General features: G+C 31.6%; 2 protein-coding genes across 2 annotated transcripts; one reads left to right on the top strand and one right to left on the bottom strand.

The window, feature by feature from the left end:
• The first annotated feature begins 6,893 nt into the window (after window positions 1-6,893).
• On the top strand, window positions 6,894-8,810 carry LOC133689583 (transcription initiation factor TFIID subunit 8-like). Its single transcript, XM_062109493.1, has one exon. It carries the CDS (start codon window positions 7,433-7,435, stop codon window positions 8,501-8,503), a length of 1,071 nt encoding a protein of 356 aa, XP_061965477.1. The 5' UTR covers window positions 6,894-7,432; the 3' UTR covers window positions 8,504-8,810.
• Window positions 8,811-10,915: 2,105 nt separating this feature from the next.
• Window positions 10,916-14,189, bottom strand: LOC133689584 (membrane magnesium transporter-like). The gene is made up of 4 exons (XM_062109494.1): window positions 13,951-14,189; window positions 13,806-13,858; window positions 13,566-13,666; window positions 10,916-11,366 (listed from the first exon to the last, which is right to left on the bottom strand). Exons 1-4 carry the CDS (start codon window positions 14,027-14,029, stop codon window positions 11,273-11,275), a joined length of 327 nt encoding a protein of 108 aa, XP_061965478.1. The 5' UTR covers window positions 14,030-14,189; the 3' UTR covers window positions 10,916-11,272.
• Between the last annotated feature and the right edge of the window lie 3,395 nt (window positions 14,190-17,584).

Here is a 17,584-nt window from a genome sequence, read left to right as displayed (position 1 = left end):
AAAAAATCATAAAAAAATGAAAAAAAACCGTGTGGGAAAACACTGTAGCAATCCACAGTGTTTTAAAGAAACAAAAACTACGAAACTAAATTTTCAACCAACTCCATATTAAAAAAATAAAATTAACAAAAACAATTCTGAAACAAAAACACAAAAAATTTAAAAAGAAGAAGAAGTCAATTTTGAAAAAAAAAGCAAAAACAAATGAAAAAAACATGTGGGGAAAGTTAAAGCTGGATTCTCAACCAGCTCAATATAAACAACAAATTTGACAAAGATAATTTTGAAAAAAAAACATGGGGGGAAACACTGTAGCAAAACAAAAATCATGTAGGAAAACATTGTAACAATCCACAATGTTTTAAAGAAAAAACTACGAAGCAAAATCGACAAAAACCATTTTGAAAAAAAAAAAAGAAGAAAAAAATTCATAAAAAAAAGAAAAAAGCCATGTAGGGAAACATTGTAGTTATGCATAATGTTTTTTAAAAAAACTACAAAACTAAATTTTCAACCAGTTCAATATTAAAAAAAATCGATAAAGATAATTTTGAAAAAGAAAATAAAAACAAAAAAGAATAAAAAAGAAGAAGAAGACAATCTTGGGGAAAAAAGAAGAATAAAAAAACATGTAAAGCCCAAAAAAAAGAAAAAAAACTAAAACAAATGTGGGGAAAAAAAAGGAAAAAAAAACAAAAAAAAAGAAATACAAAAAAATGAACAAACAAAAAAACTAAACAAAACAAAAAAAAAAAGCATGTGGCGTGGGGAAAGCTACAGTACTTTTCCCAGAGTATTAGTTAATAAACCAAATTTATAAAGGTAACTTTGTCGTAACAATTATAAGAAGGAACATAAGATTTCACAAAAGAAAAATAAAAGAATATAGTTGTTCTACATATTAAAAACTTTTTGGATTTGTTTATTTATATAAACAATTCTTAATTAATCTAATATTTTTTATTTAAAAATTAAATTTTATTTTATTTTAAAAGACATTTTTTCTAGTGAGAGCTATTAGATTTATTCGGCTAAATAGACATGTGAAAGAGAGAGAGTTAAAATCAAATAGTAGGGGTGAAATTAAAAAATAGAACAATTCAAAATAAATAAAAAGCAATCAAAAAAATGAAAACTACAATTGAAAAAAATAGGATGACTTTTTTTTATTTTATTTTAGGTAGACTAGCATGAATCCCAAGAAAAGAGAGGGGAGGAGAAAAAATTACATTCACTACCAGATTTAACAATTTTACCGACGGTAAATTCTATCGATGTTTACACTAATATTCTGTCGATAATTATTTTACCGACGGATTTATGAACAGAAACTATCCGTAAAAAAAACATCGTCAATAATTTCTGATATGTTAGTAAGTTTGTCGTTAATAAAAAATATTACCGGTGGCTTTACAGACGGACAATACATGCCAAAAAAATTTTACCCGCTTCACTCCGTTGGTAATTCCATTGGTGAGTTACAGTGGCATTTGCAGTGATATTTGCAGCAATTCTTCCAACTCTCTGGCATATACTGATGAAATAATTTCGTCGGTGATTTAACAGTTGCAGTGATATTTGCAACAATTCTTTTCTAACTCTTTAGAATATACAGACAAAATACTTTTGTTAGTAACCCTGTCAATAATAATTTAAAAATATTTTTTAAAAAACATCCATTGAACATAAATAGAAAATAATTTTAAAAAATAAATTTGTATAAAATTCAAGTATTTAAAAATCAATTATCTTAATATAAAAACCAAATATATATTATAAATTTATACATTGAAATACAATAAAACTAGAACAAAGGCATCGTTAGAGGAGGAGGAGGGTGATCGCTCTTGCACTTCTTGATCTAACAAGGCTATAAACTCTGGAGACTGAGTGCTCGAGATTGATTGCAAGCACCCAACGGTTGAAGCATTATGGGTTGTCTGTAAGTTCTTAGTCGTAGTGTTAGAGAGTTCGTACACCCTACTTCTATCGGGTCCATCGGACGATCTTACCTTCAACCACAAATCCGAATTGAAATACAGGTGAGTTGAAGGATTCTCCTCTTATCTCTCTTTCAACCAACTGTTATATGTCTCCTAGAAATAAAAAATGAAGTAATCAAATTCAAGAAAATAATAACTTGAGAAAAAAAATGGTTGAAAACCAACACCACAAAGTGTTAAGCTCGGCTGTTGATGAATTGTTGCACCCTTTTTTGACAGTCATCACTCCACACGTGCATTTCCACAAAAAACCCAGTTAGGCTTGGCTCACATCTAAGAGTTGTAGCCTGTAAGATAAAAATGTCGTCAGGTAAATATATTTATAAATAATAACAAATTAAAAAATAGATGTGATTAAAATAAATCTTACCATCCACTTTGCATGCGATGGAACATAGCCGCCGGTGTACGTGGTAATGGAAACATGAATTTGTTGGCTCCGGTTCCCTGCACCAAACAATGACCGTCATGTAAATGCTCGGACATCATGTGCTGAATGTATTCCACCCATATATTCTCCGGGATGTATGGCAGCTTGAAATCTTTCCGAACCACCACGTCATTTCAGCCCAGTAGAGCACTTTCTTTGGCATATTTTTTAGATTTCTTTTGCATCTTGTACTAAAAATCATGCAACCTATGTGGTACAAACGTATTATCAATGAGTAAATGAAAAATAAAATTTTAATATTTGGAATTTAAAAAAATTATCATAATTTCGATGTTATCTAGTTGTAGCGTGATTCTCCTAAACCCTCCTCGCAATATTATCATTTGTTCTATCCCACTCATATTTATCCTTGTAATATGAGATTATTAAAAAAAATAAATAATTTCAATAAAGTAAAAAAATTAACATAATAAATAGTAAAAATTTTAAGTTAATAGTAACCTTAAATTTTGTAAACCATGCATCGTCTTGCAGTTTCTATTTAGAATGTTTAGAAACCTAATTCCATTGAAACAATGAAATTTCCATTAACGATTTAAATACCGATGTTATTATTTAGACAGCCTCAATGTTTGTGAACCTAAAAACAGATAAATTTAATAAAATATTATTTGTTCATAAATTATTAAACATAAACCAACTCAAAGCAAAACAATCTTACCTTTTTTTTTTTTTTAATATTATCGATATTTTTCAAATGAGAAAAAACATAAGTTGGGCAATATCAAAAAATACCCTTAAAAAATTTAACCAATGATTCAATTTTAAAAAATTGATATATTTTGGTGTACTTAAATTATTTTAAACTTTTAATACTTTATGTTTTTTTTTTCTAGTCTTTTTAGAGTTTTGATAGTCAAAATAAAATACCAACATAGTATTATATGGTTTAGAAATAATTTAAGTAGATTATTTTAAGTTATTTAAAATTTTATGTGGTGTGTAAATAAAATATAATAAAATAGGGATTATCCTATATTTTATAATTTATTATAAAAATTAGCCTATTTCTTAAGAATTAATAATTTTCATTTTTAAAATCTTATCCATGGTGGTCTTTTCCTTAATATGAGGTGAGATTGAATTTACTTGCTGGTATTATTAGTATACTATAATCATATAATAAGTAATCAAAAGTTTTTAAGGAGTTTGTACTTTTGACGTATGAACTAGTTTCTTGGCACATGCTTCACATTGTATTATTTAACTAATTTATTATATCTTTTCTAATTCCTAATAGATTGTAGGGAGTTATTTATAAATGAATAAATTTAAATACTTATTAAATAAAATATTTTATTTTGAAATAATTTTATATAAGTTTACATAATAATAATTAAATAATTTTTTTTAATTTTTGAAACCATATAAAACAATTTTTAGGTGGACTTAACTAATTATTGGAAACATAAATTATCTATTTAGATGTATAACTCTTAAAAATAATAATTTCTAAAAAATATTCACTTAAAATAATATAGGAAAATACGAAAATATCTTTAATAATATGATTAATTCTCATGTAAATTAATTATTTTTATATTTTAATACTTTATTTGTTTTATTGGTTTGTTTTTAAGATATTTTAGAGTTTTAGTAGTCAAAATAAAGTGTTAGTGTAGTACTATACATAATTAGTATATATATATCAAGAGTGATTTAAGAAACTTAATTTAGGTTATCTATTTTTTTTTGTATAAATAAAAAATTAATAATGAAAACAGGGTTAACCTATATTTTAGGATTCATTCCAAGAAACAATCTATTTTTAGAAAATAATAAATTTATACGTTTTAGTAGTATACTAGATTCTTGGTTTGCGCTATACCGCATGTTGGATTTTTTTTTTCTAATCTTAAAAAAAAATAAAGATGCTAGGAAGTCAAAAATATGATGTAAACTAGGAGAAATATTTTAAAAATATTAAGACAGTGATATATTGGATGATATATTTTTAATAAACAAAACTAAAAGGGTGACACATTGAATTGACCTGAATCAACCATGGTTAATCTGCAAAACTTGCGACATGAGGCACAAGATCATGATAACCTCATGGAATGCAAATTAAAATAAATTAAAAAACTCAATTCTAATCAACCAACTATTGAAGGCAAAAAGTAAAAAAAAAATTCAATTAAAAAAAGAACCCAAGAAAAATAACTCGAGTAAATCTAGATTGGTGGCTTATGTTAAGTTGCGAGTTAGACCAATTTATATATATATATATATATATATATATATATATATATATATATATATATATATATATATAAATGATGCTAAAGAAATCGTAGTGCTTTTAAAAAAGTATAAAAAAAAATTGAGACCCATGTTATTGACCTGACTAGATCCAATAAGCCCAGTTAAACTAATAATATGATACTAAAAGAAAAAAGCAACAAAAATAGATAAATTATACAAAAAATTCATAAATAATTAACTATACAAAACAACCCATCAATATCATACTTGCAAGGAGATAAAAAAAAAACAGTCAGAGACTCATTATCACTCTGTCGTGAAAACAGACGCACCATTAGGAATATCTTACCAATACGGTTATAATGCCTACTATGAAAGGTTACACGATGACAATGAAAGAGGATGTAATCGCTGTAAGAGCAACAACCTAGAAAAAAACCAAATAAAATATCATAAAGTGAACATCTCATAATTATATTTAAGCAATTAGTTTAACTCAATTCAAAAATATTTTTTAAAAAAATTAATTTAATAAAGAATGATAAATAAAAAGACATGAAAAAACCTAAGTCATTTTCAAAATTAGTAAAAAATCCTATAGAAAGCAAATAAAAAAAATAATAAAGCTCAATCCCCAACTAGATTAAATGGTGAAGGATAAAACTAAAAAAACACAATCTTTTTTTTTTTATATAAAAATCAACCAACCTCGGGCGAATGTCATAAACATGATTAATCTATCAAATTTATAACCCGTGAAATTTTAAACCTAAACTTATTCAAGAAGCTTAATTCTGAACCACTTTAATGTTGAAGGATAAAACCAAAAAGAAATATCAAATTTTGTTTCTCCAAAGATAAAGAAATAACAATAAAAAAAATGATGATCAAATCTGACAAATAAAAATAAATTAAAGGAGGATAAAATTAAAAATAAATTTTAATTTTATAAATTAATTAAAATAAGAAAATAGCAATTAAAAAAGCACAGATCAAATCTGAAAGGAAAAAAAATTGAAGGGATGCTATGAAAACTCAAAAGGCCGGACACAAAAATCAAGGGAAGAGAAAAGAAAAAAAAAGTCAGTCGGCGTGAAATTAGGGGAAATTAAGATGCATGCGCTTCTAAGGGTTGAAGGTCCTGCCATGACGAGGCAGAAAACACCAAGGAAAACTATTTTTTTTTATCGTCATAAGTCGCCGCATGCACCATCTGAATACAATGGGTTGGCTTACTCGTTAATATGCACAACACACATGCCAACTACTTCTCTTTTTTTTTTTTTGTTGTTGTTGTTGTTGTTATTGTTATTGTTATTAAAATACCAAATTATCCCTCTCTTGACCTAATAATAACAAAAAAAGCATGGATGAAAGTATGAAAAATTCCTCACCATCTAATTAAAGAAATTTTATTTTTGAGAACAATTTAGTTATTTTATTATATTTTTAAAAAGAAAAGAAATAAAAAGTATCTCTAGAAGCAGCTGATTCTGTTTTCCTTTCAAGAACAATAAAATCATTTTATTTAGGAAAAAAATTGAAAAAACTGCGCTCTACCCAATTATTTTTATAATGAATAATAATCCTTGTAAAAAAAATCATCATCCCCTGTACCAAAACCAAAGATTTTTTTTTCGATTGACAAAATCATTACTGCACGATTTCAAACCACATTGCACTGAATCAATACTTTTTTCACACCTTTTAGGTTTTATTGATAATAATAATAATGTTAGCATGCATTTACGGTATCACTCAAAAGCTTTTAGGGATTCGTGTGTGTGTAGTTATGGATTATAAACAGTAGAGTATTACTTATTATTATTTATTGATAGTGATAAAAGTTATTTTTTATTTAAAAATATATTAAAATAATATTTTTTATTTTTAAAATTTTATTTTTAACATTAATATATCAAAATAATCTAAAAATATTAAAAAATAAAAATATAGTGGACCTTAATACTTAAACTTGGCTTAGATTCATATATTTAGAATTTGGCTATTTAAATTTAATCATTTAATACTTTCAATTTAGAAGGGCAGGCCTTGCTTTCTCGTTAAAAAGAAACCCAGGAGGCCATTTATAATTTGAAACCTAGGCGAGTAATAAGCCAACCATACTCGAGCGGCTGTGCAGCAAAGCAGAGAAGTTGTTCTCTGATCTGATTGGTGAAACCAAAATAGCAATGGAGAGAGTGGTATTCTATAAATAAACCCAAACCATACTCGCATCCTTTAACCTCTCTAAGTATCATCTCTCTCTCTCTCTCTCTCTCTCTCTCTCTCGATCCCTAACTTCCTTTCAACCTGTTTTTCAATCCTCCAATTTCCCTCCAAAATTTATGGAAAATTCCCTTACTTTCTCTACAATTACCCTAAACCCACTAAAACCCTAATCTTCTCTCTTTCTTTTAGATACTTCCTCAGGGTATATCAAATTAATCAACCATCTACTCACAATTACTCTTGCTTTATTTTCCTATTTTTCTTTGTCAATTGTCTAATTTATTTGTGGGTTTTTCATTTCTCTCTTGCCTATTGAGGAATTACCATTCCTTTGTTCAAATCGTTGCTTGGTTTTTAGATTAGGGTTTTTTTTCCTTTCTGCTTGTTTCCTGAGAAAACTAGGGCAGAAAGAAAGAAAACAAGATTCTCTTTTCTTATGATTCTTCCACGTCGTATAATCTATGGTTATCTTAAAGAATCACTGGTGAAATGGTGGTTGATTTGAAAAAGCCTTGATTTTTATTGACATGAGGGTTCAAATATGAGCAATGGAGGTGAAGACAATACACCGGGAAGACCCAAATCCGATGACTTTGGTCGTGCTGTTTCAAGAATGGCAGTGGCTCAGATATGTGAGAGTGTGGGCTTTCATGGGTTTAAGGAATCTGCTTTGGATTCTCTCAATGATATCACAATCCGATACCTCTGTGACCTAGGCAAGATCGCAAGCTTCTATGCCAATTTATCAGGTAGAACCCAATGTAATTTCTTTGATATAGTTAGAAGTTTTGAAGATATAGTAGGAGCTTCACAAGGGTTTTTAGGTGCGTCCATTTCTGGTAATTGTCTTGTTAATTCTGGTACGATTAAAGAAATTATTGACTTTGTTGGTTCTAATGATGAGATTCCGTTTGCGCAACCGGTGCCAAGGTTTCCTGTTATTAGGGTTAGAAAGTTAATTCCTAGTTTTGAAAGTATGAGTGAAGCGCCACCTGGGAAGCATATTCCGGCATGGTTGCCTGCTTTGCCTGATCCTCACACGTATTTGCATACACCTATGTGGAATGAGAGGGCTGTGGATCCCCGTGCAGAAAAGATTGAGCAAGCTAGGCAGAGGAGAAAGGCAGAAAGGGCTTTGTTGAGCTTGCAGCAGAGGTTGTTGAGTAATGGCTCAGCAGGGGCTTCATCCTTGGGGGTCAGTAATAATGTGAAAGAATTGGGAGTAGTTGAGAGTAATCAATTTCTTGCCACTCCGTTGGAGTCTGGGAAGAAGGATGTCTCTTCAGTTGTGTTGCCAGATAAGCTAAAAAACCATGTTTCTGTGATGGAGGCATTTGCACCTGTCATTGAAGCAGCAAAAGAAGGCGGGATTTGTGATGATGTAGATGTTGAGAGGAAGAGTCTTCCTGAAAAGAGGCTTGCTGTGGCTTTTAAGTTTAAGACTGGGAAGAAGTTGTTAGGAGAGTCTTTGGACCTGAGTCTTTTGAAGAAGGGTGAGGGGAGAACGGGGCATTGGTTAGGGCGCGATGATGAGAGGGATGACAAGAAGAGGAGAGCAGAGTATATACTTAGGCAGTCAATGGAAAACCCACAAGAGCTTACACAGTTGTAAACTATTTTCTTGTCTGACTGGCTCATTCAGAAGTTGCTTTTAGTAGGGGCTATTGGTTCTCTAATTATTTCAGGGGCATATTTATTGTTCCTGCGTGGATTTTATGAGATTCTGTTGTGAGTGTCCCATGCGATCCTACTAACAATTTTTGAGGTATGTGAATGCTTATGTTTATGTTACTTTAGCTTTAGTCTCAACTGATTCTTTGACGGTGAAGTTTGTGCTTCTTTGTACCGTCATTAGATGTTGTATCATCACATTGAATTTTATTGTGGGATGGACAAAGTGTGCTCTTTGATTCTGGCTATTATCGTCAATATTCTGTTTTTGTACATGCAACAAAATATTCTGTTTAGGGTACAATACATTTCCACATAAGCACCTTAATGCCATTACAAAATTTTCTTGTACTGGACATTTTATGCATAAGTTTTTATGAGGGGAAGATATTGGGTTTATGATGGTCTTTTCACCACCATTGTGTGCGTGTGTGTGTAAAGAAAGTTTCTAATAGAAACAATTTTAGAAGGACCATTGTAACTCAAGAAGGAATAAACATAATAAATATTGCTCAAAAGTTGATGACGTGAAAATTTAGAAGTCTTGTAAGATTGAATTTAAGTGGATGATGTTGTGTTAGATGAGGCTGTAATAAGTGCAGACTTATGCTATATATCATGGGTATATTTCCATTCATTTCCGTTCTACATAGCAAACCCAATTTCAAAAGTTAACTACATGTAGTTGCTAGCATGAAAATTGGACTTCAACATGAATTTTTGCCCCTGCCCGCAGTATTGTTTTTATGCATGTATTTTAGTTTTTGGCTTTTATTGTAGTCTGGAGGAGCATGTTGATTACTTCTAGTTATATGCCATTTTGCCAAGATGTCATAGAAAGCAATATCTTCATTATCGTTCACCCCTGCATGGTTTCTGTATCACCCACCAGTATAATTTTGCACCTGACCTGATAACACATGAAAACCAGATGTTGATACTGTTGCATTCCTTAATTGCTCAACTTTTCTTTGTATCTAAAGTATCTAAAGGGCTTCAATAACAGACAAGAACAAACCAGAGATTAAGAATTCGGTAAAATATTAATGCAAAAAGCTTGTAGCGCAGGGATAATGATAAAAGGAATTGGAAATGTGTAGCAGATTCAATAAAGCAGTTTCCTTACCTAATTCAAGTCACTGACTTTAGGCCTTGATGTTCTTAGTACATACAGTTTGGAACCTAGGAGATGTAGAAGGTAAGCTCTCTGCTTTCACACTCTGTGGAGAAGTTTGACTTATGTCATCTTTCATGTCCTCCATTTATCAAATTAGATGCAGCAGGAGAGGAATTTGGGTATCACATGGCGACATGGTCACCCCCTGCTTTTATCCACAGTTAGACAACCCAGCTGGGAAATAAAAGCTGATTAGTGCTGCCAAGTGCTATGTCACATTATTTGTGCTATGAGATGTCTGGATTGAAGGGACATCCCATCAATCCAGACCATGCTTGTCAGTCTAATGTTGTGCTGCGGAGAACAATTTGTTTGATTTAGTGTCAAATAACTCAGGGATGGCAAGTTTATTGCTATTCACAACAATGCGTGCATCTGGGCCAAATGATATTCTTTTTGTTATAGAATTAAGAAGTAATTGCTTGTGTGTATGTTGAAACAGTTACACTCTTCCATTATGTTCTATTCGGATTGCAGAGTGTCCTCTGATCAGTAATGTCCTTATAAGCAATGAAGTAGTTATTTAGTGCCAAGGGCACTGGTGTTGAAAAGGGTTGAGCTGACAAATATTTATTTGAATTCAATTCGCTGTAGAATTGTTCATTTTGGATGTTGATTCTTTTCAGGCCAGCTGCTTTATAATAACATTCAGGAAGTCGATTTATTTACAGTGAAAATAGGTAAGAGAAACCTCAAGTGCGCAAGCAATGTTGATAAATTGTAGCTTGTGCATACATATAGCATTGGTTATTTGACTTCAATGGCATCAAGTTGCTAAAGTTGAAAAACTACCAGTTCTCGCGACAAAGGACGAAGATATCAGAATCAAGAAACAATAATTTATATGAAAAAAAATTCGTCCATGAGAGTTGAGAAAGCCATTAATGTTTTCGAGCAGGACAACTCAATTCCTCCAGTTAATCAAACCCAAGAGGACCCTTCGACGAGTGCTTTTGGGAACAGAGGGGACAGGTAAGACGTGCATAATGCTTGCTATAAACCTTATAAAATGAATCTTCTTACTCGCATATTGAATACATTCCTTCTCTTCCCTCCAATCCAAACAATCCGGTTGCAGTGAAAAGAGAGTATTATCCTAACCTGGTACAAGAGGATAAAGTTAACCACGAGCACGGTATCCCAATGAAATCTTTTCGATTTCTCTGCATATCATCCTGGTGAAATTTCCTTTGTGCGTGGATTGATCATAAAAAAAATAGAAGCAGTCAAGACGAGGTTACCCCTTCGTCATAATTCATCATTCAGATTCCACAAGCATGCCCTGCCTGGATTCAAATACAAAACTCTAATGCAACTGATGAAAAAAACACATGAACTGAATTCTAGTTACATGACTGTGATGAGAAATATAAGACCATTACAAATCCAGATAAAAAATCATAATTATGTAATCCCAATAACTTGACAGTAGCATTATTGAGTTGACAAAGTTCTCTCAGAGTGTTAATTTGATTGAGAAACATTGGTCTTCTTAAAAATGTTGGACGTGAACCTTCCATTTCTTAAATGACCTTAATGCTTTAATTTCATGTCGATTTCTGGAACGAATACTTTTCCACGATGGTTGAAGATCATGAAATCCAGGTTGTCTGGCAAAGAAACCATCCTGCATTGAAGAATATATGAATAATGTCAATGGCCAATTATTTTGTAAAAAATAACATTACAAACAGTCACATTAGGTGTAATTCACATCTCTAATGCACGAGAATCAAGTAACACCACTAATGCATGCCCTTTAAGGAGCACGAAATTTGACAGTGTATTTGGCCATGTTCAGCCTATTCCTGGTCTAGGCTAGACATATGTGGAGTTGATTGCCATTGTAAGTAGTAGCCATCAAAAAAGAAATGTGCAAGTATTCAGATTTTTACGAGACAATAAGGGGCTGACTTGGGTCTTAATTGTTCCCTGTATTTCATGAATCACTGTTCAGTGTGTTCATCTTATACTTTGCTAATTAAGCTACCAACAGCTGAAAACAATCTTCAAGCAATAATTAGCAATCTAAACACAATCAACTACAATGCAACACAATAACAAAACATGCGTCCAAGCAGAGAACACAAGCAATTAACATAAAACCATCTAAGATGGAAACCTATGGGGACACTAATCAATGAGAACAAGAGTGCTATTTCCGTAAGGAATTTCCAAATAACACAATAAACCCAATTGACAAGATATCCACCAATGGCTCCATGACTAACAGAGTTTTGGAACACACCCAAGTGAGTACAACCATAAAAACAACCGCTGTGCCTTGATCTAGGACTACCCAAACCCAAGAATGAGGACATCTCTTTTTTATGGCTCGAGGAAAAACACAAGCCCAAATACAAGGCTGACATGTTCTGGTCCTTAAACTGACCCGGTATCTCTATGCTCTATATTTTTTTTAAGGGTTTACGCTGTCATCTATCACTTGCAACACCAAGCCTACATCTAAGTTAATCCAGTCCAATAACACTAGTATGCCAAGAGGCCATTGCCACGGTCAAGGCTTCATAAAAATCAAAAGCCCTCTTGCATATCAAGCAAATTTTAGTTTGATTTAGTCCCTTGCAGTTTGAAATCTTCACTCAAACAAGCTTAACATTTACATGTACATGATTATGCTCCCCAGGGCACACCTTAGAGTAAACATATAAATGACGATGATGAAATGGTAAGCTACAGTTCAATGTAAAATTCCTAAGATATTTAATCATCAATCAGAATGTATTCATGCTATATGAAGGTACAGCAACCCAATTAAAGGATCCTTAAGGATTTCAATTTGTTCCTTAACTATCAAGTTATGATCTATAAGATACAGCGACCCTGTCCAGAAGACCAATTAATGGATCTTTGATTTACCACAAACTATGCATATCATGTGGCATGAATTAACAGGAATTGCACTTGAGACAATTGTTGTGCCATGAACATTACTGGACAGCAATGGCAAATTTAAACAACAATTTCAGGTTCAGAAGATGAAAAGTCAGAAGAGATAAAACAATTCCATCTTCTACTCCATTTAGGAAAATTCAGGACCATCTCATGAATTAAAAAAGGATATTTTCCTTATAACTACCAGAAACTATGCAACCAGATAGCTAAATTATATCTAAGTTTGCCATTTTCAATATAAAGTGACAATAAAAACACTGTACACCATTTGTTTCAAAGAACAGCGTCCTGTATGGGTTTTTTTTAAAATGGAATGAGAATAGCATTGTATGGCACCCAAAGGAAAGAAACCTCCAGAAATAAGTGTAACAACTAGCAAGAGTATGCGAGCAAACATGCTCTTGATGAACTAAATCACTTAAAGTTCAGTAGCACAGGTTCATTTCTTTTGCTTAATAAGCATGTTAATCCAGATTCCATGCATCGACCAACTCAAGGAAGCTAGAAATAGTTCAAACTCATTTCAACCAGAAAGAAGACTTTCAATAGAAGTTTACAACAGAAGGACAACACCCATTTCTATGGAAACCAATTTCAGTGGCTGTTTATTTTCAATCTAATACATAAAAATAACAGACTCCTTAAAGGGAACTGATTACCTCATTAAATGACGCTCAAATACAAGTAAACCAGTCTTTATTATTATTATTATTATTACTACTCTCAATTTCTTAAAGAGTAATCTGACTGCTTGACACTGAATTACCCACATCGATCCTTTCAAAAACAAAAATATTTTCAAAATCATTGCTTCTTTTCTTTCTTTTTTCAACTAGAACGAAATCCAAATTGACAAAAATAAGAGCGAGAAATTAAAAAAAGAAGAAGAAGAAGAGAGAGAGAAAGTAACCTATTCTCATCAGAATGTGGATGAATAGAGAGGAAGTTGCCAGGCACAGTTAATGCTGCCCACATACACAAAACCAGCCCCACAATCAATTCCACCACCACCTGCATAAACACCCAACCCAACCAAAACAACATAAATATATATATATATATATATATGTGTGTGTGTGTGTGTGTGTGTGTGTGTGTGTGTGTGTGTACATATACAAGGAAAATAAGAGTATAGAGATTGGTATGATACACTGAAAGGAGGTCCAGAAAACTCATCCTCTGTAATCTTCAACAAACCCCGATCTGCACCATCATCATCAATCACGATTAAACAAGATTATAATTATAAAAAAAAAAAGCAAAAAAGATTCAGGAAGAGAGGATGGTGAACGAACATTGACTGGTAGAATAAGCGGCATGAGAGAGAATCAAGACTCCAACCAATCCAATCACAAATCCTACAGAAAAACCCATTTTTATTAACTATCTAATCTATCTGATCGGCACTGTAAAGTATACTAATTTAACCCAAATTGCTCTTCCTACCCTAAGTTAAGCTGAGTAAGCTATTCCGAGGGCGAGAGGTACCCTTCAGATTTGTGTTTTTCTGTTTTCTTGTTTTTTGGTTGTTTTATAAAGCAAACGACACGACGTTGTTTTCGGTCACGCGTTACTTAAAAAGCACCGTTTTTCGAAAATATCCACTTTGCCTCTCCCCGAGTAAATACGCATCGTATTACACTATTACTATTTAGTTTACTACTCCAAATTCTAATACAATTGCAATTTCGATTACAATTACAGAACACACTTTTATTGGTGCTTGTATCAATTTATATAATATAAGAAATTTTAAATTTTTACGCATTCAATCCTCATTGTTTGAGAATTTTATATTTAGATCATAACCTTTATTTTATTTGTATTTTGATCCATGTGTATCAAGGAAGGAGAGAGGAAGTTACCACCATACAAAAAAAAAAGAGAGAAAATATTCTATCGATCACCTTTCAACAATGAAAAAGATCAATTTTTGTGTCATTAAGTTTGTCTTAAGGAATAGAGTTTCATGAACGTAATTTTAAACTTTCATCTTGTTGGAAAAAATAATTCAAAGTTTTGAAAAGTTTTTTAAATCAATCAAATTTTTTTTGGACTGATCTCATAGTATTTTGGGGTTAAAAATAGATTTAATTGGGTTGCAACAATAATTTTTAGGTGTTTTCAAGTGAAAGTAAGGTAAATAGGGTTTTGGGGTCTAAGAACCCAAAACCTAATATTTCAACCTTAGAATGTTGCCAAGATTTGAACTAGATGATGACTCATTTTCTATTTTATTTTGTATTTTAAAAAGAGTCTATTGCACGGGTCTGACATTGTAGGCATTGGGCTTTTTTTTTTACCAAGCACTCAAGCCAATCATCTTAGCCCTAACGCCTGCCTTTTTTATACTACCCTTTTGCATTGAATACAAGAACAATAATACATGTACAAGAGCACACACATCCAATGATCATTACAATTATTTTCTCGAATATTCTTTAATGTAAGTACTTGTTTCTAGACAAAAATACATGTACAAAAACTATGCTTATCCTCTGAACATTTGACTACTTTGCATCTGGATTTTCTTCAACCTTACTTGTTGGTTAAGTGCTATAAAATCGGTCTTTCTATTATAGAGGATGATATTTTTTAGGTTGACTAGCCAAGGGACTTTTTTCTCTATTGTTATTATAGGTGAGTTGCTGCTCTTGCTACTTGACTAGTTGTACCAACTTGTTATGTGTCATATGATTTAAAGAGGACCACACACTTATAAAGAAGAAGAAGAAAGAATACACACACACACACACACACACACACACACCAAGGCCTTGGGTTGCTCTTGTTTCAGTTATATATTAAGGACGACTATCTTTTGTTTCAGTTGACAGTAATAAACCAAAAAGAGAAAAAAAAACATAATTATCAAATCTGGTTTGACCTGGAAGGTTAACTTGGAACTTGGGCTACCCAAGGCCTTGGCTAGGTTTGAAGTATATAAAACTCGGGCCTACAATTGGCTTAGTGAAACCCCAGACGACCTGTCGAGTCAACCTGAAAATCAGATGACCCTGGATAACCTGGGTGAAACCTTTTATTATTATTATTATTATTATTATTATTATTATTATTATTATTATGCTTACATTTTTTTTAATATACCAAGAAAAATAATTTATGAATATCTAGCCTAACATTTTTTTTGTAGCATGTTTATGAACTTTTCATGTGGAACAAATGTACATTTATAGGCAGTGTCATGTGTTCTCAAAGTGCATAAATATTTAATAGAACAAAAAAAATATTATTGAAAACAAAAGGTACAAAAAACATAGACATTACCTCATGCATAGGGGGGACAATTAGAGATTTTTCTCTTGGTCAACCTAACCTTATGCACGTGAGCCTACCTCCCTTTTCCTTATTAGTTACTAGCCCATGAAAAAATTCACTATATAGACACTAGAAGAAGGTTTTATTTTTTTAATGTGGGATTGGAAGCCTATTAATATATATACTATATATTCACAAGAAAAAAAAATTGTTTTTTTAATATGGGATAAAAAAACATTTTTAAACAATCTTTTAAACTTCATTATTTACAATATATATAGCCTACATCCACATAGATTGTTTTTTAACTGTTTTCACGTGAGATATTAAAACCTCAAATATTTTTTTTAATTATCCTAGGTTGACCTGGGTCAACCCATATGACCGAGACTTGTCCTTTTGATCGGGTCAACTCATGTTCTAGGTTTAAGTACATAAACATTGGCAGCTTGAGTACAACAAATTTCAATATTTGATTACTAACTCTTTCACTATTAGATCGAGCTGATATTTTGACACCAAGTTCTAGACACATAGCTCTTCATTTTTTTTTTATGATTGGATTAAATATTAAAGGTTTCCAAGTTAGTTGTTTTGTCATAAAATAGGGCTATTAATTTTGTGAGGATTTCTCTTTATTCTCTCTTTAATCTTATTGTATTCTAAAATCAACCATTGAATACTTTGAATAGAAAAAGAAAATAAAATCTACTAATTTTATTCTTGCTAATTCGAATTCAAGACATACTACATAGTTTTCTTTGATGTCTTTCAATAATTAGGGTGATATGTAAAATGATGATAATGATGGTTTGTTTTTTGAGTTATTAGTTGATGATCATATGCCAGCTAATGATGATGATGTTATTTCTAAACATATTATTTAAGAAACTCTAGATGAGCCAAAGTTGAGGAGGTCCACTAGACCTCACCAAGCTTCCACCTAATATTCTCCTCGTGAGTATGTGTTAGTTACTAATAGGGGAGAGCTAGAATGTTTAGATAAAGTTATGTCATATGAGAAAAAATGAGCGACTAAAATCCATCTAGGAAGAGATGAAATCCTTGTATATTGATCATACTTTTGAGTTAGTGAAGCTTCCTAAAGGAAAGAAAGCACTCAAGAACAAATGAGTGTATAGGTTAGAAATGATGATAATAGGGGGGAGATAAAATATTTTGATTGAGTTATGTCATATGAGAAAAAAAATAAGTGATTGAAATCCATCCAAGAAGAGATAAAATCCTTGCATATGGGTCATACTTTCAAGTTAGTAAAGCTTCTGAAAGGAAAGAAAGCACTCAAGAACAAATGGGTGTTTAGGTTAGAAATTAAAGAAAATCTTTTCACCTATTCTCATGATGTCTTCAATTTGAGTTGTACTTGGTTTAACTGTTAGTTTGAATCTTGAAGTTGAATAATTTGATGTGAAAATTGTTTTCCTCCATGGTGACTTAGATGAGGAGATCTACATGGAGTATCCTAAAGGGTTTGAAGTGAAAGGTAAAAAATAGCTAGTTTACAAGTTAAAAAAGAGTTTGTATGGGCTGAAGCAAGCTACAAGGCAATGTCATAAGAAGTTTGATTCTTTCATGGTGGAGCATGGTTATGGTAGGGCCACTTCTAATTATTATATGTTTATAAAAAGG

The sequence above is a fragment of the Populus nigra genome, chromosome 3 (genome assembly GCF_951802175.1).
Source record: "Populus nigra chromosome 3, ddPopNigr1.1, whole genome shotgun sequence".
Lineage (NCBI taxonomy): Eukaryota > Viridiplantae > Streptophyta > Magnoliopsida > Malpighiales > Salicaceae > Populus > Populus nigra.
This window is presented reverse-complemented; position numbering and strand designations above follow the sequence as displayed.